Below are 26248 nucleotides of genomic sequence, written 5' to 3'. Positions count from 1 at the left end.
GTTTTCACCTATTCAGAAAATGATCCAAAGCAAGGTTTCGTTTCCATTTTTGGCTTGAAAAATAATAAATTCTTGAGGCCAATCGCTAACCAAAACCTTGTGTTAAATCAAGTTGTCCTACTGAAAGCCGAGTTTAACCTTCAAATTCGCACTACTCACACTCTTTCTTCCTAATTTAACGGGTTAATTGTTAACTATTTATTTCATGAAAAGGTACCCGAGACCATTGAGAATATCAGAAAACTATTTTTATAAGTGTCCTCAAACAAAACATTTTTGCAGAAATAGACGTGATATCATCATGTATAATAGGACGAATGTTTTGGGTGGAATAAAATTTAAAAATTCATCATTAATCTGTTGATCATTTAAAATAACTCCAGGATTCAATTCACCTCATATAATTCCTTACTTTCACATAATGGTTTTCCAAGCCAATTAGTTGATCATTAATAAATATCTACTGAACGGAGACAGAACAGATCGAGATATTCCTAATTCTGTTTTCGTTCGAATCAATTTTCCTGTTAAAATGGCCTTCCGAAAAAATTCATATGGCACACTTTGTGCAAACCTTCAATCGGATGACGTCAGTGTCCACTGACGTCACTGCCAATGTAATCTTAAAAAGGCATGGTGCCAAATAGGTTTCAAAAGGCCTATATTGTCAATTCAATATACGTATATCGTTAATAAAACAATCCTTATGTTAATCGAAAATCTAGGACTCGTGAATTGGTTGAACAAAAGCCTATGTTGTCGATGGAACAATAATTTTGCAAAACGCGCTGTCGTTACATGAGTATATTAGGCCGAAAATGCAAGGTCTCAGTATTTTCCTTAACAATATTTATCTTTTATGAACGATGAGATGATATTATCAATGATCCGTTGGAACGATAGAACTCGAGAAAAGTACAAACATCCTCGTTAGAAGTACGCATGTTTTCGTAGGAGTCACGGTCGCATTGTTTTTAATGAAAACCGTGTAGGATTTCTTCAATATCAATATAAAAATCTTTCAAGTCCAAATTATAGAAAATTCATCATAATAAAAGATATGAATATTGTAGAATAAGTATATGACCTTGAAACCCCCGAATAACGTCCAATTTTCTACGTCAAATTGGCAGCTACGTTGCCAGATTGAAAAAATGTTGTCATAGAGGAGTATTTTTATTGGGAACTCCGATCACAGAATATATTGCCTATGAGATAAATTCTGTGACTAATAATTTTTTTTATTCGTTTCTTGATTTGCACCTTTGAAATTAATGATTTCATCGCCTTATTTAAATGATCAAAGCGGCAAAGCAACCGATGTTTGTAGTAAATTTAAATATGTATATCGCTCTTTTATTTTTCGAAAAAAGCTCTGTCCGTCGTTTTTCTCATTAATTTGGAAAAAGCCAAATTCTGTACCTGTGGTCTGTTTTTTTCAGGAGACTGTTAATAAGTATGATTATTATGAGTTTTGTTTTAACAAACAATTCAATTCAAATGTGCCTATCTGAGGTGTCCATTATATAATTTCTCATTCATAATATCACCAGGATTAGAAAAATGAAACATTGTTCAATATTCATTTTTATTAATGGCACATGGAGATAAAAAAATATTTAATAGTTCTCAATAACAAAACAGAGGTAAATTTATCACAGTGATGCTCTCTTATGTTACAACAAAAATTTTAGTTAGCTATTTCACTTTCACCACGCTCAATAACCTGGAACTATTAGACAAAAAAATATCCACAAAATATCAATGTATAAAATATTCAACAAAATTCAGATTATTTTCACCAGCAAAGACAATAAAAAAATATATATATATATACACACACTTATTACAATAGTTTCAATGAGGTACTTATTTGCTTTATATGAATATAGGTGATGAAATCATTATTGTAATAATAGAATAACAGTCTTGCCTACTAATATGTAGGAAAAATAATAAATTGAATTGATTATTGTATAAACTAAAGACAATGAAAAAAATGAATAATTGTCAACGATCAATTGATTTCACTTTGAGGTAATTATAATTATTGATTATTCTCAAATCATTCCGGACCACAAGTAAAATGCAATACAATTAACAAATCCATCTAGTAATTGTTTGCGGTAAGCGCGACAAACATCAAGATCCTCGTTTTTTCCCATTTCTCGATATACTGCATATAAATCCTAGAAAATAAGATTTGATTGAAGTGAATAATAATATAATAAATTATTACTCCTTTAAGACATCATACAAATGTATAGGAATAGTCGACAAGAAAAAAATAACACAAAATATTGAAAATATAAAGAGAACAATGCTGGTAAAAGTGAGTTTTAAAAAAGTCTTAAATGATGAAATTAGTAAAGAACTCTTGAATATTATGAAAGCAATTTTCAATCAACATTGCTTTTACTTCTTCCTTGAATTGTTTTTCAACAAGTCTCTTAAGATGTTCCGACGAGTGATTATATAATTTAATTCCTGTGAAGGTAGGTGACGACTCATACTTTTTAGTATTATGCCTGGGAATACATAAAATATCCTCATGCCTAGTATTGTAGCTAAGATAAGCTGTACATGTTTTAAGTTTTGTTAAATGAGACATTGATATTCTTCCATGAGTTCAAAAAAATAGAAAATACATAAGTATTTAGTGGAATCAATGGAATATTTCCATAAATACCGTTTTGTGATTTTTACATTAAGAAATGGTAGTTGGTAGAACCAACATATAAAAATGAAATATAAACATGAAATAAAACAATATGCGGGAAACAGATGGTTTCAGATAGATTAGGACAGGACAGCATGGAGGAACATGAAAGAAGCCTACATCCAGGAGTGGATAAGGGAAGGCTGACAAAGAGACATGAAATCTGTGTGAAACTGGAATATTCCAGCACGATTTCGTTCTACACGGCAGAATGAACAGAATTACCATAGAATTAGAGAAATATTTACAATGTACCACTTACCCCTCTAGCCATGTGTAAATCCATCGATAATAACATGAACGCTCCATAATAATTCGGATGTAGTATCACATATTGCTGGACATTACCATCTAGTGATATAAAAGTCCTTTTATTATCGTTATACTTAACGAGTAGGAGTTTTGAAAGACCTTCATACCATGATATTGGTTGATTCAAAAGAGGACTTAAATGTGGATGGATATTACAGAGTAATTCCGGACGAGACAAATTCTTCAATTCAACAAATTCGTTGTATGTTAAAGTAGTCTCACTAGACAACAATTTATTCCATAATAAATCACTTCTACATTGAACCATACCTTACAAAAATAAACAAATTAGTAAAAAATGTGAAAAAATAAAAAAAAACATACCTTTCTTAACCATACTTGTTATAGCGTTATGTGTGGTTTGAGCTTTTTCTAAGATGAGTTTTTGCATCAATTCCTCATGAGAAGAGTAGTACCCCAAATAATTCACTTTCTCCGTACTTATTTCTATATAAGTTACATTTGATTTTTCGTTATTCAATTCATTATCGTCATGCTCATTTTCAGAAATTGACGATATGTCCTCGAAATTTTCAGGTTTGAATTGGTTTGAAACACATTCATCTCTTTCCGTTGTTGCTCCAAGAATGCTTCTAGATGCTGACGAAACTGTTTTGAATTTCCCCAGTTTTTCTTCTCGACCAATAGCGGGATACATTTCTCTATCCAAACAGAAAAGTTAGGGTTATGACTAATGAGTTTTTTTTTAAATATATTATTCAATATGAGTCACATTTACAAAAATAACTGGATCTCAATATAAATTTGATCAATTCACCTTTTTGATGTTAATATGAGATAATATTTTAAGTGCAAAACATAATCACTTGGGCTGTAAGGAAAACATAAATTACAAATAACCAATGTTATATCAAAATCATCTGTATGGTGACAATCTTGGGAATCCGTATAATGCACTTGAGACGTTGTGGTCACTTGCACAAGAATTTGTTCAATTTCTCCATTGTTTTTCTCCATTTTCAATGTTTTGAAATTGTACTGGTCAATGTTTTGTAATAAATACTCGTATAATTGTTTTCCTTCAGTTAGAAGGTCTTTTATTGTCAAGGTATCTACGGAAAAAGTATATTAGATTAGGTGAGAATTTTATTCATTATTTATTACCTTCATGCACTAAATTCCTAGCGAAATTCGGTGCTTTATTATAATATTTCAAAAAATCATCCAGGAATTGGTTCAAGTTATAATTTTCACATAATCTATTTATTCCGGAGTTATTTGATATGTAGTTGTGAACTGAACGAAGATGATAATCATAAGTGAATGAATGTAGATGCATGTACATCTTAACTCTGTCGCATTCATCCAAAAAGCTGAGTGTGAACTGTAAAAAAAATTGAAAATTCTTTCTGTTATCTTTCTAATAATTTCATCATAATTTGAACATACATGTACTGCGTTTGGCAAATCCACACCGGTGCGGAGCATGCGATGTAAGATGGGAACGGTTGATAGATCACGTGACCACAGTGCTGATATAGAAGTATATTTGAATTTGTTGTTTGGTGAAAAGAAAAAAAAAACAATTTCGTCGATTGAAATTATTGGACAGTCATAAGTTCTAATTTGTCTTCTCGTGATATCAGGATGTATTATACATAATGTGTTCATCTTGAAAGAGTTGAATCGAAAGGAGATAATCCTGAGGACATTATTGATGAACCACTTATTGAAAAAGTTGGAAATTTTGTAGACATCGAAAATATGCATAATCAATCAGGGAACCAATTAGAAGAGAGCAAAAGGAATTTTATAATGTATTCTTTGAACATGGATGAAAGATTTCTTCGCTGAGATACAATTATGTACTTTGTGGAATAAACCTTTATTTTTATTATAATATTCGTTTCCTAATTGCCTTTAACATATACAAACATAAGAAAAAACTCTAAATATATAAAGAGATTTTGCATAATAAGCTCATAATTCATAATTATTGTTTTTCCAAAATTCTCAGATTCGTGCATGATGCTCAAAGACAACCTATTTTCAAACCAATCCTTAATTTCTAATTTTTATGTTCAAAGCTTAATACGATTCACCGGATTTCAAGAGAAATTTAATATAAAAATTAATTTATATTTTATTGAGAAGCCTCCAATTTTCATTTGTATTATCCTGAATATAAAACTTATTTGTGTTCAATATAACCTCTCGAAATCAAAAACTCCTATCACACAGAATTTGGCGTACTTCTTTTCTTCATTTTTATGTTAATATTATTGTAATCTTTGGTCCACAGTTCGCACCCTTTTCTCCGTCTATCTAGACGGTATGAAAGGTTGAGCACCGGTGCAACCGTTTAACATTTACCAAACGCGGAACAGTGCAGACTGTGCGAAAGGTTTGATTTGCCGAACGCTTATATGTAGAGCTCACGAATAGTGCGAACGGTGTGGCATATACCGAACGCAGTAATGGTCTCCAATAATGATTGTAAGATCGCAGTTGGCTTTGAATTATTTTGCCGCGTCATTTTAATACCGTTTCTTCTTGGTTCGTCTATGCTCATTACAAATCTAATGTCACTTTCTTCATTGATTCACATCTATGATTGAGAATTAATGTTGAAAGTTGAAACATAGTATTTATTCTGAGGAATTAACAATTCCATGACAATTCAAAATTCTATGATATATGTATATTGAATGGCGGCAAAAAATAATTCAAAGGCAACTGCGATGTTACAATCATCGTATTAATTAATTCATTCCTTTGATACTAGTTTTGATTCTTACTCTGTTGATTGAGGCCCTTGAACTAATATTTTGTAGTCTGTTACATTCGATGGCATGAAGCTTCGTAGTAAAAAATGGTTCAACAAATTCAGCAGTAAAAAGTAAAATACCGCCTAGAATTGTTTTCTGTATGTAGAACACAGAGTCGTATGATGAATTGTCTTTGGACCACATCCTATAAATATTAAAATGACTCGGTAAGTTCTAAAAATGGATTTTTAATTGAATAAAATTGTAAACTTACCCTGGCTTGCTGTTGTTGTCGAATTGTAATGGCATAAAACCAAGAGTCTGCAAATAACGACGATATTCACAGAAGAAACCGTAACAGAGATCACTGTGCCAAGGATCGTTTTTTCGCAATGCTATTTGATCAGCATGTGTGTTAGGATATAGGTTGTGATCTCTAGTAGCTGCAGATTTTAACCTCCATTTAGGTAAAAATAGTAGGGGCGTATGACAGTAATGAATAATTCGTGAGTTCTGCATGAGTAAAAATATTAGAGGAACTGTTGTAGAACTTGTTCTGGATTGGTACATTGAGTGCAATTTTTTCATCTCTTCGTTCCATTTTTCCTCCCATGACTTCACTTCTCGCATTTCTATCGTTAAAATGACAACAATGTCATTTGAAGGATAATTAGTTTTTTGAAAGGCATCTCTGAATACGTCCAATGATTTTGCTAGATTTGTATTTGCTATAGTTCTTCTGGGTATGTCTTTCGGTAATTCTCTCATATATTCCACGTTTCCAATGTAACATACATACGGATTGTTGGAACTCAACTGAAAAATATTTTAATTTGCAAAAGTTGCTTTTGATCAATTTATTGACAATGTACTTACGAAATTTTTTCTAGCTAAATATTGATTGTGGAAAAGTCCCAATTTCTGAGCTGTTAACGAATTCAAAAAGCAGGAACGAACACTCAACCACAAACCCAAGTTTGTACAGTTAGATACCAATTTATCGATTTTTTCTTTTGTCCAATTATAGGTATATATGATAATCTGAAACAATTCATATAATTATGCTCATACTGAGCAATTTTTCACATATTCAACTCACATTGTCATTCTCTATAAAAGCCCACAAAATTTTTTGTCGTGGCACAAAAATATTAGTAGCTAGAGGTGTAAATTTTTGAGTATGTTTCAAAACTTGAGGGCTTATTAGTTCCAGTAACTCCGGATGTTCTTTGAAGGACTTGTTTGCTTTCCAATGTTCGAAATTTCTTGAAATCATTACACATTTTTGAACTGAATTTGATGGAATGTATACCACATATTTGTAACGATCGTCCACCTTTAAGGCATTTGTAGGTACCGCTGTAAATGCTTTTGAAGTGTCTTGTATTAGATTGAGCACTTCCCTTATACTAACATACACTAAATGGCGGTTAGTTAAGGTCACTCTGTGTTTTCTGACAGATGGAACAGAAAGATTTACGCCAAATTCTAACCAATCTGGTAAATATTTAGAATAAGTTTCGGAGAGAATTCCTTCATTCCCGTTTTCAAGTGGACTAAGTTCGACAGTGGGCCTTGAAAATGATCTGTCATTTCTCGGTGCTCCTTTTTCTTTTCCAGTGTTGTCGAAAGTTATGGATCTTGATGTTTTTCGTTTAAGAGTTACCACAGCTCTTTTCTTATTCCTTCCATGTGTATGAGTTTTGGTGATATTAGAACCATGCGTCTTAAGGTTACTATCTTTATTACTTTTGATCAAAACGTTGAATTCAAGTTCTTTGGAGGAATCGAAATCTAATTCATCAATACATATAGGTGATATAGAATCTGATTTGGATGAGTCTTCTACACATAAAGGTTGTGTAAGCAGAAAATATTCTGTAACCAAGTCCCAAACTGACTGACAAACAGTTGAATTCAATTTTTCGATAAGATTATCTATATTCACTCTTCCTTGCTTCCATAACCTGAATTCCAAATAAACATCAGGTAGCGGATCTACAAAATATCATCCATTAAAATAAATTTTTAAATAGGTGTATATTAGAGAGAGTACCCGGAATTGATGCTTTAAAACAAGTCGATGTCGATAAAAAGTGGAAGTGATGTTGAAAGAAAATTATTTTCTAAGCATATTATGCGTTACTTGAAAGGGCAAATTCATAGAAAGAGACAACCCAGATTACTATTCTATAAAAAATAACGCTCCTGAAACGAATTTCGAATTTCAAGCATAAATTCGTACGAATAATATTGAATAAGTTTGGAGTTTCATCTATCAATTCCTGGTACTCTTTTGGTATCATACGTTTTTCTGACCTTGAGTTAACTCAAAAATATCGGAACTTTATTCTTTTTCTACAAGATTCAAAATAAATTCAAATTATGAGAAAAAATGAAGCAATTCTTGTAATTGAAATACCAATAAACTCTCTCTCTATTTCAAATATTTGAATTCATTCTAGTAAACGTTTCGTGTTTTGTTTCACGACTTTGCACGATCATACTCGGTTACACATCGCTTTTGATTGGTCGGTATCGGGTTTTAATTAATGTATCCAATCAAAATCAACGGAAAAAGATCGAAATGACAAGTTTGACATTGCGGCGCCGCCACGAACTAAAACTAATATTTTCAATTTGGTCGACTGTCATTGCATTCAAAATTTGAGGAGTGCACACACCATGGTTATAGACATCTTGACCGAAAGTATAACCCAGCTCTCGAGTGTGGTTATTCGAGGTCCAAATCGGATTTCCACATACCTATTTAAAAATTAAATTAGAAGAAATTGATATTAATTTGATTTCCACGTATTTATAAATTAAGTGTTGATATGAATTTCCATCAAGAACGGAGTGAATCTATCAATTAAGATTCGAGGTCAAAAAAACGTCAGCAGCGATTTCCTTCCTAACATCTGTGATAGTATGTCGTACCTTCAGCTTTAATAACCCTTGTGGAAATTATGTTTTTATATTTTTTGTTTTCCAAATCGGTCTTGAATGTATCCGAAACTTGTGTCTCTTTGATAACGTTGTTTATTAAATTAAGTACTATACATGCTATGCCTCTATTACCAGAAGAGGGATTTTGGCTCTGATTGTAGATGAAGATATTATCTTCCGATACCATATTATTGGGAGAATCGTTCTCAGGAAAGTCCTGAAAATGAAAACGAAATCATTCAGGATTCAGCACAAAATGGAAATATTTCACCTGGAAATGACAACGGGACCTTAGATCGGTATATTTAGGAATATTTAAAAATTGAAGCAAGTTCTGTTTTAGGTAATGGATGAACGATTCTAAATATCCCAACGCAAATTCTTCAATTGTAAGCTGAAAATAGAATAATAATTGGATGTTAAAATTGATCAACATTATATTACCCTTATCACAACTTCGGGTGGTCGAAAAGGTTTCTGAATAAAACGAACATCTTCTGGAGTTAAAGGACACATAGCATTTCTTGCGAGTGTTATAGACAGAAATTCTAAGACTGCATCGTCAAGTCTATTTTGTAAGACTTGAACCAAATCATATTGCACATCCCTACCGACCGCTGTGATTCCATGAACTTTTAAAATCAGAGTGTCTTCGTTTGGACTATTCTTGCTTTCTTTCTCACCAAAACTTCTTACACGTGGTCTTATCTCACTCTGATGGGGGTTAAAAAAAAATTATTATGAATGTAAAAAGAATCACGTAGTGATATTTACCGATGCACTGGAAGATATACTAGCGTCAGACTGGCCTAGAGTTCCTTTATGTCCAAGTGGTAGAGAGGCAATCGAAGGACTTCTAGAAACCAAGGCCGTTTCATATTCATTAGGTCTCAATGATGGATTTTTTCCACAATTCGGCTGCATATTCTCCTGTAACCTGAAGTCGATATTAACAAATCGAATGAAAAGTAAATAAAATCAACAACAAGTTCTTTATTGATAAGAATCAATAGGCCATTGACCAAGGTCCTTCAGCCATAATAAAATCATTTATATTTACCTCAAGTAAAACACATTTTTCATCTGGTCTTTATAGACAAACATATTGTTTCTGTTAAAAACGGAAAATTTGTCTAGTATATTTTTCAAAGCGAGAACCCCCCTGGAAATGATCGATTTACCCGAACCTGTTTTCAATCTTGGGTGTAATATAAAATTAGTTTGCCAAACAACTGGACAACTAAATTCGCCTACTTTGAATCTTGAATCTGTTTCAGATTTTGACTTGGAGACCTCAATTTCTTCCTTGTTTTCAGATATAAGACCTTCCACACTTTTCAAACGGTTGAATGAAGAAGCTCTTGGTGACGAACTGATAAATTCAGAGTGCCAATCTTTGTAATCGTCATCCGGTTCCAATAGAGAATTACATATCTTACTTTCACACAGCATTTGTAAAAGCAGAGCTTGGTTAACTCTTTTACAGAGGTCTCTTATGGCGTCTCTCACGGCTCTCTGGATTTCTAGATAAATGCCAACTTTTGGTGTAGGTAATTCCAAAAATCTGAAATAATTAACATGATTCTATTTAAGATTAATATCACTCATAATCTCTTTAACACTGTAATGATATACTTTCGGTCGATTCCGTCAAGTCTAAACTAAATTAACCTGCAATGGAAGTAAATGTTGACATCGTAACCTAACCTAACTTAACCTTACCTGCAATGGAAGTAAATGGTGACATCGTGGTCAACTTTCATGATGAGCCAGAAGTTAGGTAAATTAGGTCGTTTCATATCGAAGTTTGTAAGCCAATCATAATCCTCATAATCTTCGCTCACATCTTCTTCGTATCCTAAAATAACTAGGTTATTAATTTATTTGTTGGCGTTTTAGGAATTTCACTGTACCTCCATCTGTTAGAATGCTACCATTGATACTAGAAATGTCACTTGGTTGGGAAGCTATTTCATCCTTAACCTTTTCCTGGTCACTCGAAGATCTGAATATATCAAGATCCTCATTTATGCCACTGCTGTCGTTTATACTTGAATTGAATTGAACGGCATCAGGCATCAAATGCGATAATGGCGTTTCTTTTACTAAATAAAAATAATCTTCCTTTTTGCATAATTTGTAAGGAGAAACAACAATTTTAGAAAACTCCTGCAAACATTAAAAAAACCTATAATAATTAATTTCAAATAGTTAGTCAACATACCTCGACAAAATTATTATAACTTTCAGCTGTGTTGTAGACGAAATTTAAATTTATTTTGTCTATATCACATGAAGGTTTACCTGTGCTATGACTTACATGGCTTACTATAGTATTCAACGTACTAGAAGTTACTGGTTCAACATCTAACAACGCTGTAGCTATTTCATCTTTGAGTAGCCACTTAATCTAAAAAATCGAAATGGACCAAATTACATTGATTAATATCGAGGAAAAAGGGCTCTACCTCATCTCTTAGTCGTACAATTGATTTTTGTTGATAATCGGGAAGATTTACTAAGGTTTCCGGGTCTTGAATTCTGAAATGATGGGTTATTAAATTATGAATATGGGTAATATTTTCATTACCTACTCTGTGAAACTTGTTTCTGAGTCTGGGCTCCCAATACTTGGTTGGAAACCATCTGAGCAAAAGGACGTTGTTCTTAATCCTTTTGAAGAATATTCTGTTATTACATTCTGAACTTTACTAGGAAGGGTAAGGCACAATATATCCAGACTTATGTGTAATTTCGTCCTATCTAAAACCTCGATTTCAGATTCTATATTCTGAATAACTTCACCTGAAAAAGAATTTGTAATATATTTTATCAATAATGTACTAATCTTTCAAGGATCTGGTTCTCGAAGGTCTTTTTTCTTTTCCAAACCAATATTTACGAGCGTTTCAGTGGTTGAGATGCGGTAGAAAATTTGACTGTGGTATTATTAGATTCTCAATTTCGAGTTTTGTGGGAAAATTTCCAAATTCAACCTTGGATAAATTTCGAGAAACAAATATTTAGGCCTGAATAATTTGAAGAACAAGTAATGGACCACGCCAAAAACAAATCTGCTTTTAAAAGGTCTCAATTTCGAGTTTTGAGGGAAAATTTTTAAGGGGGTGGCCAAAATCATGCCCAAAGGCTTGTAAATTGTTATGCATAGATTTACATGCCCCAAAACTGGGACATTCCAGTTGTAGATGAACGAAATCGAATATATATTCTTACCCAAACAAGTCGGTAGCACTCTAACAGATACGTTGGAATCACCCCCATTGTTGTATCTTATAGTACAGATTAATTGTAAAAATAATGGATAAACATCTGGCATATGCACGTCACTTATACCAGAGAAACCACTTTCCATCCTTTGCAATATTTGGGATCTTTCCAAACTTGAGTTAACTTCATTGTCAGATTTTGGCTCAATGGCCTCTGATAAGTTTGATATATCATCATCGCTGTCTTGTTGTTTGATATCTTTTTTCAAAGTATTTACACTTCGACAAAAATAGAACTCGTTGTTTGTTGGTATGGGACTAAAAGATTGTCTGATTAGTTGAAAAAATTTCTCCTTGATCAAACTATGTATGGGTTTTAATTCGCTGCAAGGAGCCGGTTGGTTGAGCATTTTTATGCTGATTTTATCGTCTTTTAGGTTTTTCACATGGCCACATACAGTCTAGAAATGATACATTGTTAAAGTTAAAAAGTGCTTAAAATTACATGAAAAGACAAACAACATACCAAAGCAAGCAAGGATTAGTCGGCAAAAAGTTTTTGGAGAAATAAATAAATAAATAAAAAACGTATTTTTATGAAAAAAGGTTTATTAGAAAAATTAGAACAACATAGCAAAAGCATGCAAATATTAGTTTGGAAAAAGTTTTCAGAGAAATAAATGTAAAAATAACAATGACAAATTATGAAAAAAGATTTATTAGAACATGGTAAAAACATGCAAATATCAGTCTTTTTCAAAGAAATAAATGTAAAGAATAAAAAACAAATTATAATATAAGATTTATTAGAAAATGTGAAAGAATACTTGGGGTTTAGGACAAAGGTGAAAATGATCTCAGGAACTAGTGGAATAACAGGTTCTGTACTCCCATGCAAATTTAGCCTAGAAAAGGATGCAAATAAGTCAATAAAAAACAAATAGCAAGCAATGCCCCAAGCATGTTGGTGGAATAGTGTTCGAAGGTCACTAACCATCATATAATTTGTAATATCGATTTCAGTAATGCTTTCCTCGCATTGATCCATCGCAGACTGTATGTCAGATGAGAGAATATAAGAATCGAAATGAAGAGCAACGAACAGAGATAGAACAAAGCTTTTGGAATGTGCTAAAACCAACGCTCTACAATGAATTCTAGCGTTGTTCTTTGAATCTGACGAGTCGGAATCGTCGCTTTTAGATTCCGGACTGTTTTGAGTACTCTCTTCCTTCAACCTGTAAAAAAGCCATGGAAATGAATAAATGGATGACAAAAAAATAATTAAAAAAAATTTAAAGCTATAATAGTAATAATTTTACCCGACAGACTCCTCCTGAATAAATTCGGTAAATTTGAATCTGTGATCTTCGTACACGTCCTTATTGTGAGCGAAATTGTTTTCCAGGTTTTTCACATGGGCGTTTACTAAAACTCTTAGAGGGCAATCATACACGTAAACAGGTAAAATCAAGCTGTTCGTTGAATGAATTGGCACATCGCTAATGTTACTACTGCTTGAGCATGGTCTATCAGAGAAATCCTGTTCACTAGTTGTTTTATCTGATTTTTCCGAAGCCATAAGTACTCTCAAGTCGTCTAAAGTGGCCGGAAAGAATGTTAAAATAACATGGGAAACTGATATCCCCTTCAGTAAGCACCGCCACTGAGATACTTCCTCAGAGTTTTCTGCAAAATTTGTATCAGATTACAAAAATGGATTCACTATTATATACGAGTACATACCTGTTCGATTAGGTTCGGAAATCGAATTAAAATCTCTTGTTTTATTTCTCTTAATAACATGTTTGGTGAATTTGTCAGATTCTTCCTTTGTTAAATCCAATTCCGAATCGTGAAGAACCATGAAATGATCGTGGATATTATCCATCAGCAACTTATTCGCTTTGGATATGTCACCTTTATGGAAACACAATTTTTCGTTGCCCTCTACAAATAAAGAAAATAGAAGTTCGGTTTGTTGACAAAAAGGTAAAATAGCGATGGGATCGAAGTTGAATGGTATATGTTCAATTCTTGGTGCTACAATGGGATACCATGGGAATCTGAAACCAAATTTATTCTTAGTTTACTGGAGAGATTAATTCAATTGTTTGAATACCCATTAGAGTCCCTTGGACTTGTTTCTTGATGATAAATCAGTTTACTGTTTTTCCTCACTGTTTTCTGACTAACAGATGACACGTTGAACAAATTTGTTGAAGAACCTATGCTGAAAGCTCTATTTTTTTCTTGGCACATCAAACTCAGGTGTTCCATCGTAAGTAAAGTATTTATACAGTTGTGATCAATATGGCATATCTAAAAAATGGATATTTATATATTTCTCACAATTTCTTCCCTAATCTACCCACCATATTGGCTATTTCATAATAATATTTATCATTGAAATATGTTATCCTCTTGTTAGTAGTTTGTACTTTTCCAAATTGAGGTTCTATCCAGACTTCAGTTACAAGTTGGAGTTCGGCTTCACCATCACAATCTTTATTGTTATCATCGTCCGAACAGCTATTGCTGTCTTCCCCCCAACCATTACTTTCGCTGTAATTTACAGGAAATAACACATACTGAACTAAACAGCTAGCATATGGATCCATCCATAGTTCCATGACCATCGTCAGGATACCAGCTGAAGAATGGGCAAAATGAAAGCCTTCTTCCAGTCTCATCCTAAAAGTAGATACTATTAATCCCTGGTTCTAACAAAAAGCTGACAATTGACACTTTAAAACAAACAAAATAATCCCATAGCTTTCTCAATGAAATATATTGATATTAGAACATGCATGAAATATCAATATTTTAGTGTACTGAAAAGTGTTTGTGTGTGTTTGTGTTTAAAACATCAAAAACACTCATTAAATCTTCAAGTTTAGTTAGCTTTTTCCGAATAAATTGATAAGAACAATACTATGATACTTACTTAGTTATGGTATTCAAAATCCACGAAAGAGCTGTATCTGATAATCTATAATTGAAAGAATAGCTGGCTCCCCAGATACATCTCTTATGGTACAGATATCGAGATAAAGTTGTAAATAGAGAACTAGTTAGTGGTTGTGTAACACTTAAATTTGAGTGAGGAGGTTGCGTACCATCCGGAAATATCACAGTTGAAAAATCATGTGGCATTCTCTCATATCTAAAATTGCAAATTTACAACTTTTATTATTGTTAGTAATAATAAATTGATACCTTATAAGAACTTTTTCAATTGGTTTCTCAAATAGAACACATATGGTGTTTTCCTTCATCCTTAAAGGACCTGTCGTATAGGCCAATTGTGAAATATCAGTCTTCAGTTGTTCAATAACCTAAAATTGAAAAAAAAACGAAAATATAATCCAGTCTCACTATACAGAGTAAATACACTACCTCTTTTCTAAGAAATCCAGGTGTAGGCGTAAAAAAGCCAATATGTAAAACAGCACAAGGCAGTTTCGAAGTTATCCTTATTATACAAAAAGACACTGGTGGTTTGTCTGGTTCTTTTAGGATTCTCAAATATGTATTATTATCTATCAAAATGAAAGTTGACCATTCAGAAAGGAAACCGTACAATGCCGCAGCAGCCTGTCTACACTGTACAGTCTGAAAAAAACTGAAATAAACATCTGTTTCCAATGAGTTACTTAAAGCTTACTTCGTATCTCCTGGAAGTCTGGTTCAAGTGTAAACCTTTAGGAAGCAGTTGATCATGTTTCAACACAAGGGATATTTTATGCATATGAAACCATTTTCTCCAACTATTACCTTCCATTTGGCATATTGGTTGCCACAGATGATTAAATTTTGGACAGGAAACATCACTGAGAAGAAGTGAAAACGTATTGTTAATTCAATTTTCAATTGATCTGATATTCAAAATGTAAACAAAGAAGAATGTGTCATGAGCACCATAGAACATAGATGAGCACAGACAGTATCATTATATATCAATTCTGTGGTTTGAATTGAAGAAGAAACAACAGTATTTATATGAAACGGCAAAATATAAGAATAATTCAAAGGCAACTGCGATATTCATTAATTTATATTGACAACACTTATGAGTTTAACGAAAATTACCTTGGAATTAAGGATGACTTGGTGCTGTCTGGACCGAGTGGATTGTTTACAACAAAAACAGGAATACCACTTCTTGCACTATCTGGTAAATTATGCCACAGAGATGATGTCGGAAATGTACTCAATTGCTGGGCAAAGCCAATCTCTCCTGTTAATTGAGACAACCTCAACCAAAATCGTTCAATTATAGCTATTCTGTGTGAAGATTTGTTTTCCTTCTTCATCAGACAAGTTATGTCGTGAAGAAATTCATATGGAGCTGGAAAAAATTCAAGTTGGTCATTCATACATCAATTGGACCTGTCTAACTACAGCTCTTTTCACTTTACAAGCTGAAAAAATTATTTATATCCACCTGCGATGAAAATTTCATATAAAGTACTGTTGCTCTTGGTTACAGGCCATTGTGTGGCGAGTTTGAAATAAATAAAAATTGATGATTTCCATTCCAAACTTAACTTCACCTCCAATAAACCATTGATATAGGAAATATGCTGGAAAATGAATCAATTTTAGAAGGATATTCAAAAGAGATTGTAACATTGCTGTTGGCCTTGGAATTTTTCTTATTCAAGTGCTTCATATTAATACTGTTTCTTCTTTGATCCAAAGCACAGAATTAAAACTGTCTATGCTCATGACAAGGACTTTTGTCTTTATTTATATTTGAATTGAGAATTCGCAATACAAAAAATATTTAAAAGGCAACTGCGATGTTACAATAATTGATAAAGACCTTGTTTATTGAAAATAGCGATGGACTCACTTACATCTATTGTGAATCCTTCTCTCATTCTTCTAGACAATAAGAGTAAAATGGAAGCACTTGATTTTTCCTCTGACTGTCGTTTCGTTAGAAGATTTGGTTTCCTAAATCCACGAAATATTTCGTTTCTGAAAAAAAAGGGGGGAATCTCATAATGAAATTACAATACTTGTTTGTATTTCTCCTTACTCTGAAGACCATACATTTGAATCAGTCTGAGGTATTCCGTATGTATTTTTTGTATGGAAACTCCATACAAGGAACAGTTGGTGATAGATATTCATCATAGTAAACGATTGGTAGTTCTGCAAGTTTAAATAAAATAATATACTAACTCTAGATAAGAATAAATCAACTTACTATATTATGTATTAACTGTAGGCAGGTACCAAGAGTAGAATGAGCAAAAAAATATAACAAATCTGTATATGAGACAAAACCAGAACTAGAATGTGGATGGAATGGTGAACCAACTTTAAGAAAAGAAACCGAAATGCAATCGTAATGTAGCTGAAAGAGTAATGATTCCAAAATGTTTGCATCTGGCATTGATACAACACCATCTGTAATCACCAAAATATCTGAAAATTGAAATAATGAGTTATACAAAGTGATACCAAAAGAACTTGTGGGATTATTTATACTTACTACTTATGCTATTTTCAGGTAATAGTGATATGGCCAGCATAGAATATCTCAACATATTCACGAAATTTGCATCAGGCGAAACCATAGAAATTTTCAAACCGAATCTTTCACTTTCATTTAAATTCAAGACATTACTTTCGTTTTGAGCCTGAATTAAAAGATTGTTATAAGGAAGATAAAAAAATTTTTTTTCACTTACTCGTTCACTATCCATCTGGTCGTAAGCGAATGTAGCTACTTCTGCTATTTTACCTTCGATTATATGAAATTGGTCTCCTACAAACTTAATAATTTCAGGCAACTTTGTACTAGTAATTTCTACACCTTTGACTAGAACTTGTTGAGCAGGACTCATAAAAAATGGGGTGTTCACAATTACGGTTAAATATATGTTGGGCTTGAACACCACCGGGTTACCAGGTACAGTGAACTAAAAAAAAAGGAAATTTTTCAGATAATCTCGCAGACGAAATGGAAAAAAGTTTAGTTTACCTGTTGGGTCAATCCTTCAAGGCTGTGCTTGAAACAATCAAATATCTCGTCGAACAAAACTTCCCCTTTTTGAATGTCAATGGTAGCTTGGGAAGGGCTCATGTCCAAACAATAAACTATTCTATAAGAATGAGCCAAAAATTTTAGTTCAGTACGGCCGGTTATTTGGAATTTATTACACTTAGAAATTAGTTGCTCCCTCGGTACTATGGACACTATTTCAATTTCAGTTGAATTGTTCTAAAAAAATGGATTACGTTTAACAAACACCACATATACAAACGATAGATTTTTTATAGCTCTTCATCATTATAGGTTCATTCAGAAAAATAACACAAGTAAATTTGGAAGGTAGTCGTAGAGAATAGGTAGATAAATGGTATTGAGACCATCGAATCTGTTACGCTAAATTGGCAGCTACATCGTCAGATCGAAATATTAATCAGTTAATTGATATACAAAAATATCCAAAAGTGGCGTTTGAGCCTATGGCCTAGAGGGATCAATGTTTTGAAGCGGTGATGTTTGTACTACATATTTGAAAGAGAAGTAAATTTTCTTTGGCGTAAATATAACAAGCTACACTTGATTTCGATATGGATAATATAAAGGTATGTCGATCAAACAACAAATCTTATTTTTCTTAGATAGGAGTTTGAATACGCGCTTTTAGTGCTTACCTCACTCCGCCTATTAGCTGTCTTAGGTCAAGGTTCTTTTTATGTCGGTATTTGAGGTTACGTTCAAACTTATAAGAAATGTCTTTTGACAAGAACTGGCGAATGATATAGGCCTCAAACTTACTGGTATTAATCCCCTTTTATCAGACTATAAAAATTAATAATGAAATCGTTCTATGAATCTCTAATTTATCAAAGACACCCTTCTTTACAAAAACATGACCTAGGACAACTAAAATGGTGGAGTGACGACACACTAATAGAGTTTGCGCGTTGCGCATGAGCAACCATGGAATTACCGAGACCTTCACGGACCAAAGTCCGTTTCTCATCAAACTTGACACGGCTATTCGGATTGGATTGTAAGTGGCTTCTATTGGATATACCTACGTATAGGTAGCGTACAAGACACGCTCCAACGCGGAACTTCCGTGGCATTAATATCTTGCGTTTAAATTATCCTAGTTTGAAACTGAAAAACGATTATGTATTTGCTCTAATGATTCTGGCTACAACATTCTTTTTTGTGAAGTCCGATTTCAAATAGTTTCGGAGTAATTGATTTCTGAACATTTCCATTTTTTTCCTGAGTTTTATTTGCCATTCAATTTTCCTGACTGGGGTGACTGCATTTTCGACATTTGACCTTTAACTGCTTAAAGCGGTAAAATTCCGGAATCCAGTCACGTGTAGGGACAAGTATTCACGGTTCATTCAGTTCGATAACCTTGAAATACTTTCGTGATTCCGATTTCCAACTTACCCACTTCTGCGTTGTCGGCATAGTTATAACGGAATTAAGATGATTCAAGAGCCACTGAAGCCTTGCCGCTCTCGACACTGGTATGTTTTTTGGTAGGAGTAGGTACACAGTTTTTGCTTCCAAAACCATTTGTTGGTTTTCTTCTTCGGCGTACAGAAAATCTTCCGGGTAGTAGCCATGCTCTGCAAATAAGCCATAACCATTCACTTGGCTATTTTTATATAAAGACATCTATCGGTGCTTTTTTTTTGTGAATCACAATGTAATCAACACATCCATGAAATATATAGCTATATGAAGTATTTCCTATAGTATGTTTATCAAGTAGTTTCTGCTATTATTTATTGACAGTTATCCAACACAAAAATAAGAGTAGGGAGGAGAGCATAATGAATTGTTGCAGCAGATAACAAGTTTATCATGTATCTAATAACACTTGTTATTAATCAAACAAAGGGAATTTGGTGGACTAATGTGATGCAAAACATACATCAGCATTAAAATTAGTAGATTTTCGATTTTTTTCATTAATGCAACTTTTTGTTTCTGAAGTTCGTCCGACGATTCAATATAATGTTATTTCCGCTGTGAACTCAAAAATCTCATTTCTTTATTGAAGAAGATATATTCCATGGTTAATTGAAACATATATATTGAAAATGAAGTTCAAATATGAATATACATGTAAAATGATTAATACATATCTACTATGATATGAGGAGGACCTGATTAATTGTATCAATTACATTGTTAAAAAGAGAGGTCAACATTTACGATAAATACAGCAATTATATTCACTTGAGATCTTTAAAAAAAAAAAAAAATTGTAATTATCAAAACTACATTTTTTTTTATTTTTCTGATTCCCACAAAAGAAGATATCCTGTAATGTTCAGTGAACATCGTAAGAATCAAGGGAAAGAAGGTAGGAATTGGTGTACATAGCAAATAGATCCAGAAGATTTTCAAGTTATCAATGTCACATATGAAATATGGTAGTTGTTACTGCTTTCAATTGAAAATGTGAGAGAAAATAAAAATTCTGGCAAAGAAAATTGCCCTAATAAAATTTATTCTCATATCACTTTTCTTTCAATTCAACGATGAAGGAATATTTGAAAAAAGTCAATATAGGGAATGTCAACTAACCGACTCTAATTGAACTCTTCATTTCATCTAGATATATTATGCCCTCTGTTGAAATGATGGAATTGAGAAACTTATTAAAATGATTTTGAATATGTCTGATCAAACAAGATTTATTCATTCTTACCGTTGACTGACAACTCAACTCCTTCATCTGAATCTAGGCTAACAGAATCGAATTCCATATCATTGATAAATGGCACTTTAAGAGATTAGATTTTCAGTCCCTCTCCCACAAAGAAGGCACATTTGTCTTTAGTTCTTGCTAGAAACTAATACTTGAAGCAATCACTGGAATTATTTTAAACAGTCTATAACCCAGCATTATCTATACTAAACCCCCATAAGCATGAGTATTATGGCATAAGAAGCAATAGTAAATATTGTTGACAACTGCACCAATACATTAACTATTCAAACATTTACATCGTTACGTCACTGAGGAAATTGATCAAGTTACAATTTATTGAAAAAAAGTGGTCAGAAGCGAGATATCTATTAAATTTTCTCCAGTAGCAATATGAGCGCGATCGCATTGATATTTGCAGTTGATTAGTTTATCTTATCCTGTACTCTATTTCTAACCAAGGATATTTGTTATGATTTATAGCTTGTATGTCAGATTGACTAACACAAAATATCATCATTATAATTTGGCATAAATTGATCATTTATTATTTATAATAATAAGCTTATTAATTCAAAGGTACTATTCATATGAATCAGATATCTTAGTAAAAATTTAAATACAAAATAAATGTATTGTAAATGTTATACTTATAAACATTAAGTTTTCCTGACCATAGACACAATGTAATGTTGTTACAAAGACTAATTAATCTGTGGTTGTTAAATGTCTATGGTCTATGCTTACACAATTCCGCCATTTGCAATATGCAAACTAATAATAATAATAATTGATTAATAGTCAGACGAAACGAGATTAATACCAGTAAGTTTGAAACCTATTTTATTCACCAGTTTTTGTATGAAGCCGTTTTTATTAGTTTGAACTTAACCTGAAAACGCTTTTTTATTTTTAGCCATGGCAGATAAACATTTTTTGTTATTTACCACAGTGGAGAACTTCTTCAAAAATGGTATTAACCAGCTCCAAAGAGATGAGAATTCATTCCAGATTGGAAACGAGTCTAGTATGATTTTCGACAATAATGTGAAACTAGCTGTATTGAAAGACAAAATACTATGAAGAAAAAGTTGGAGTGTTGAGGTTAATATTAAAATTAAACGAAATAATTTATAGAAGGATTTAAGGTAAATGTTTACAATATAGAAGTAATTTAAATAATGATTCAAAAGTGATGGAATTATGTGCCCTAAATCACAAATCCGGTGACAAAATTCCTCAATCCTAGTTTTTCAAAAAAAAACTGTAAAGTTGGCATAATGAAGGTTAGGTTATTCACATTAATAGCAAGTTTTCTTGTATTTTATCAACTTATTCTCGTTAGAAATGTTGAATTAATCACGTTTCAAGCTTTTCCTGAAAAGAAAATGCCTTTTTTTTTCGTCAAAAACGACGATTTTATTCATAGTTTTTATATGGTGGCGGCCATTATGTTTTATACGTAACACCTCTCCATAGACCTAATATCCATGGACCGTGTCACGTGATTTTTTAGAAGCTCGTAGAGGGGTGAGCATTAGAAAGAGAAGAATATATGAGTTCTCTTGATTCGAACAGAGATGCTACAGTGGGCCATCTGTCAAGAATCTAAAAGCAATAAAATGGGTGATTTATTACTCCGAGATGGTCAAATGTCGAAATCATCTGATTGAAAGATATAAACTTAGAACATTAATAATCTATCTATATTCTAAGGATATAAAGACATGATGTTTATTTATACGTTTTATGAACTGAATCGAATGAAATTTACATACTTTTTTATATTTATCATTTCGATTTGCCTAATTCAATGATGGAATAAAATATGTCATATATTTGGATGAACTTCTACCATGTGAATCAGGAAAATTGAGAAATTTTAGACCATACTTCTTTCTGACATTGTGGGGACAGAACAGGATTTAATGTAACAATGAGTTGGACTCGTTAATATCTCAAGGAAATATAATATACTTATAAATAATTGCTCATAGGAATCAACAATACTGTTATTGGCTATAGGTGAAGATAAGTAATATTCGATTCAATCATCTTTTGAATTGGTAATATTTCTTTTACTTCAGGTAGAAAAATTCTCAATATTTTTCATGAGACTAAATAGAAGCAAATTCGGAATAATATTTTTATTTCGAGAAGGATTATGCTACAGAAAATTTTCATCAGATAAAAGAGAACATTCATTCATCCATGATTATCGAAATACCATTAGGATTGAGCATTGAGGTTCTATACTATCCATTCTCCAACTCATGATCTATTTCACCTTTCAATCTATTTCGAATAGAATCAAATTTAATAGATTAAAGTAGCCATAAAAATTAACCTCCATAATATTTGCTTATTATTATTTATTATTATTATTATTATTTGTAGAAATTCTAAATTTGCCATAATTGCATAGATGATATTGAGGCTTCTTTATCTGAAAGGAAATAAATAAATTTCACTAGATAAAAAAATATTATCGGCTGAAAAAGAAAGCTGTGGGTAAGATATGGACTTGGAGTATCTTAAAGCATCTTACTAAAGCATCTTACTATGATTTAATAAATGACAAATTGAAAATAAATACTACTAAATTTAAAACTCTTTTTCCTTGCATATTGGTTAGATAATCATTTTCCTGAAAATGGCTGCATATCCTTGAATATTGAGTAGGAACAAAATCGGCTCTTCTCAAAGCCGATATCCATTCATCTCTCAATGTGCCTGGATTCGGAAAACTGTAAATTCTAATGTTTTTCATCAGTTTTCGTTGCCTTATATGGATAATAAAACTTACTGGTGAAATTTTATGTTCAACCCTTTCTTACTTCTAACTGTACAGTTATATGCAACGCAACTTTGAGGCATGATGGATGTTCTCAAAAGAACAAAAAATTTGAAAGTCTTTCTTTCCCACAAAATAAATTTAGTAGCAAAATTCCACTAAAAAAAGTCTCTTCTTCTCACTAGATTCTCTCAAAATAAAAGTACACTACCTTCGTAAGTAGCAAAATTTGTAGAGCAAGTATTCACAATTCTTTCCTTTAAATTCAAATTTCAAATAACGATTTAACCTTCGAGTTGAAAGAGAGGTATATTGTTCTCTTTCTCTAAGGCAATAAATCAAGAGAGTTGACACGCAGCCCACCGTTGTTCCATCTCATTCGTTCTCTCGACTTCTCTCTCTAGCGCGACGTCCAATGGTCTATTAGGTCTATGCACCTGTCAGATGCAGAAAAAATCTGCAACACGAATTATGCGAATACATGCCAACGATTAGCACTTGAAAACAAACAAAAGAAGATTTCTCAGATACATTATTATTTGCAATATCAATTATATTAAATATTATAAATAATCATCAGTGCATAAGAAAATTAACTGAAATGAACTTGGTGAAAATTTGGTTTTTATTTCTGGAAAAGCAAGAGGCGATCAGAATATGATTTCTACTCCTGTAAATTAGTAGGTCTTGAAAATTTCTTGTAAACATTTACCGAACTCAGTGGAGGCTGTGAATATTGAAATGATGAATGTATTTTCTTTTAAAGTGAGATGGTGTCAATTCGGCTCCTGGTTGTTATGAGAGAGAAAGAGACCTATAATTTATCCTGTTCCTGAGATAAGGAATAAATGAATGATGTTGTTGTATAAGGTGAGTAAAATCTGATAAACAATTTTCAAGTACTTCAAAAATTATTTATTAGCAACCATTTTATCAATTTTTTTTTTCAATAAGCAAATTGAAATATTAATGTTTTTCATTGATTTAAGGAACAAAAGTGTTGATGAGCCTAGCCCAGGTGCTTTTCTATGTAATTGCATTTTTTTGATGGTAAAAAAATTAATCGACCAAAGTTATTTGAAGACCCAGAAGCCAGATGGTTAAATTTTTGTAGCCCTGAAAACGAGATCGAAAAAATCTATGGAAGTTGGGAGTGAGTAGCATGCATTTAATATATCTTTATCTTCCTCTTCATTCTTTTTCATATGCTTAAAGCCTATTATCCATTAATGATGTCCTTATTCAGGGCGTAAATTATCGCTCCCTCTTTTCCCCCAGGCAACCAATATTCCTTCCTTCCTGATTTTTCACCATTCTGTCCTCTCTGTACTTTTTGTGAGCATGTTCTTTTTTTATTGTTTGTCCAATCCCCAATGTTTTTCCGATCCTCACATTCTTCTTATGTCTTTGTTTATATATCTATATATTTTCAGCAAAAATTATTTGGAATTACTTCTTCTATTCCTTAGACTTAGGAAATAGGTCAGCTAATGTATTTGAAGCAGCCGATCTATTTTCTTTTTCTATCACACTCATTTTGTGATGGGCGTAAATTCATAAGGCAGCTATATGGGGACAAACTGACATTCTCCTGGGACATGTGCACTTTTCCGTTAAAATAGATTCATTGTCTTCATCTATTTCAACGTGAAATATAAATAGATGGATTAAATAATAATAAATATAAATGATACAATTTAATATTTATCTTAACCTTTACACTGTTTTTCCTTCATATTAGTTCAAGCTTTGCGAACCAATTCAGCTGATTTCAAATAATTGTCAAAATCATATTAGAAACGTTTTCACACTGGTATGAGTTCTTTCTGCTGGTCAATATCATTCTGAAAAAAATTTGTTACTATGGTAAATTAAATAGGTTTTTCTACCATGCCAATAAAACACGTTTTCAGGTTATGTTCAAACAAATCAAAACTGTTTTAAAAAAACTTTTGAATAATATAGGCTTCAACCTACTGGTAATAATCTCGATTTGTCAGACTTTCAGTTGATGATGAAATCGTTCTATAAATTGTCTCAATCATCAAAAATAAATAAATAAAGGCGACTTTGTTACGGACATCCTTCTAACTTGAAAGACATTTTGTTTATTTGGACACCCTGATCTAGGCCAACTAAACACTAATAATAATATTCTTTGAATTAATATGTAGCCTTATACATAAATGGAATAGTTAAAAAAAACCACAAGAAATCATTAACTTGAATAATCGGTCAATTAGTATGACTCTTAATCAACTAAGTATTCCCTTCCACCCCTCTTGAAACTCCTAAAATTACTTGAACTTTTGAATCTACCTAATGAACCCTATACAGGGTGTTACATTGGTAAATGTATATACGTTAACCTGAGGTAGAACTACCCTAGACGATTCCAAAAAACCTATGCAGTAGAAACCCCATTATCCAGACTAATTGCTGTTGTGAGGCATTTGGATACTCAAAAATCCGGGTAATCGATGAGGAGAATTTATCAAAGGTAATACCACGAGTACTTAAAATTTTATCGATAATTTTTTCTTTTCCGTGAAAACTTGTTTATTTGGCAAAAAAATGAAAACAAACATTTATCTAAATTCGGTTTATTTGAATGTTTTAGTATTAAATAAACAAATTTGAGTGATGAAAATGAAATATTATCTTATTCAATTCGAAGAACGATTTGTATTTCGGAAGATTTTTTTTTCAACAATTGAAATTCTCTTGGTTGATATCATTTTGCAATAAACCTTGAAGCATTTTAAGCCAACAAATTCAAAAATGTTGACGTTTCAATGTAATGT

At 32.3% G+C, this 26248-nt stretch overlaps 1 protein-coding gene and 1 long non-coding RNA gene across 5 annotated transcripts; one reads left to right on the top strand and one right to left on the bottom strand.

Annotated features, from left to right (window-relative positions):
* Window positions 1-1574: 1574 nt before the first annotated feature.
* Window positions 1575-21130, bottom strand: LOC123686704 (KICSTOR complex protein SZT2-like). The gene is made up of 38 exons (XM_045626940.1): window positions 20651-21130; window positions 19378-19559; window positions 17935-18174; window positions 17443-17872; window positions 17155-17375; window positions 16984-17099; window positions 16799-16922; window positions 16384-16522; window positions 16029-16287; window positions 15604-15769; window positions 15336-15551; window positions 15156-15274; window positions 14884-15102; window positions 14312-14630; window positions 14059-14258; window positions 13683-14002; window positions 13259-13625; window positions 12931-13174; window positions 11944-12397; window positions 11304-11514; window positions 11178-11250; window positions 10934-11119; window positions 10623-10878; window positions 10432-10567; window positions 9770-10273; window positions 9484-9646; window positions 9154-9423; window positions 8981-9103; window positions 8701-8926; window positions 6860-7758; window positions 6637-6801; window positions 6035-6576; window positions 5791-5965; window positions 4157-4376; window positions 3810-4104; window positions 3356-3693; window positions 2982-3301; window positions 1575-2189 (listed from the first exon to the last, which is right to left on the bottom strand). The coding sequence occupies exons 1-38, from the start codon at window positions 20706-20708 to the stop codon at window positions 2061-2063; spliced, it is 9624 nt and encodes a 3207-aa protein (XP_045482896.1). The 5' UTR covers window positions 20709-21130; the 3' UTR covers window positions 1575-2060.
* A 227-nt stretch (window positions 21131-21357) lies between these two features.
* LOC123686706 lies at window positions 21358-25140 on the top strand. 4 transcript variants are annotated; one of them, XR_006748485.1, is made up of 6 exons: window positions 21358-21475; window positions 21567-21798; window positions 23048-24124; window positions 24211-24314; window positions 24434-24597; window positions 24878-25140. It is a non-coding gene; the product is annotated as an uncharacterized LOC123686706 (long non-coding RNA). The 4 variants fall into 4 exon arrangements; XR_006748486.1 differs by having other exon boundaries at window positions 23048-24128; XR_006748484.1 differs by lacking the exon at window positions 23048-24124 and having other exon boundaries at window positions 21359-21475; window positions 21567-21754.
* The last annotated feature ends 1108 nt before the right edge of the window (window positions 25141-26248 follow it).

The sequence above is a fragment of the Harmonia axyridis genome, chromosome X, assembly GCF_914767665.1.
Source record: "Harmonia axyridis chromosome X, icHarAxyr1.1, whole genome shotgun sequence".
NCBI lineage: Eukaryota > Metazoa > Arthropoda > Insecta > Coleoptera > Coccinellidae > Harmonia > Harmonia axyridis.
The sequence above is the reverse complement of the archived record's forward strand: the minus strand, read 5'-3'. Positions and strand labels throughout refer to the sequence as shown.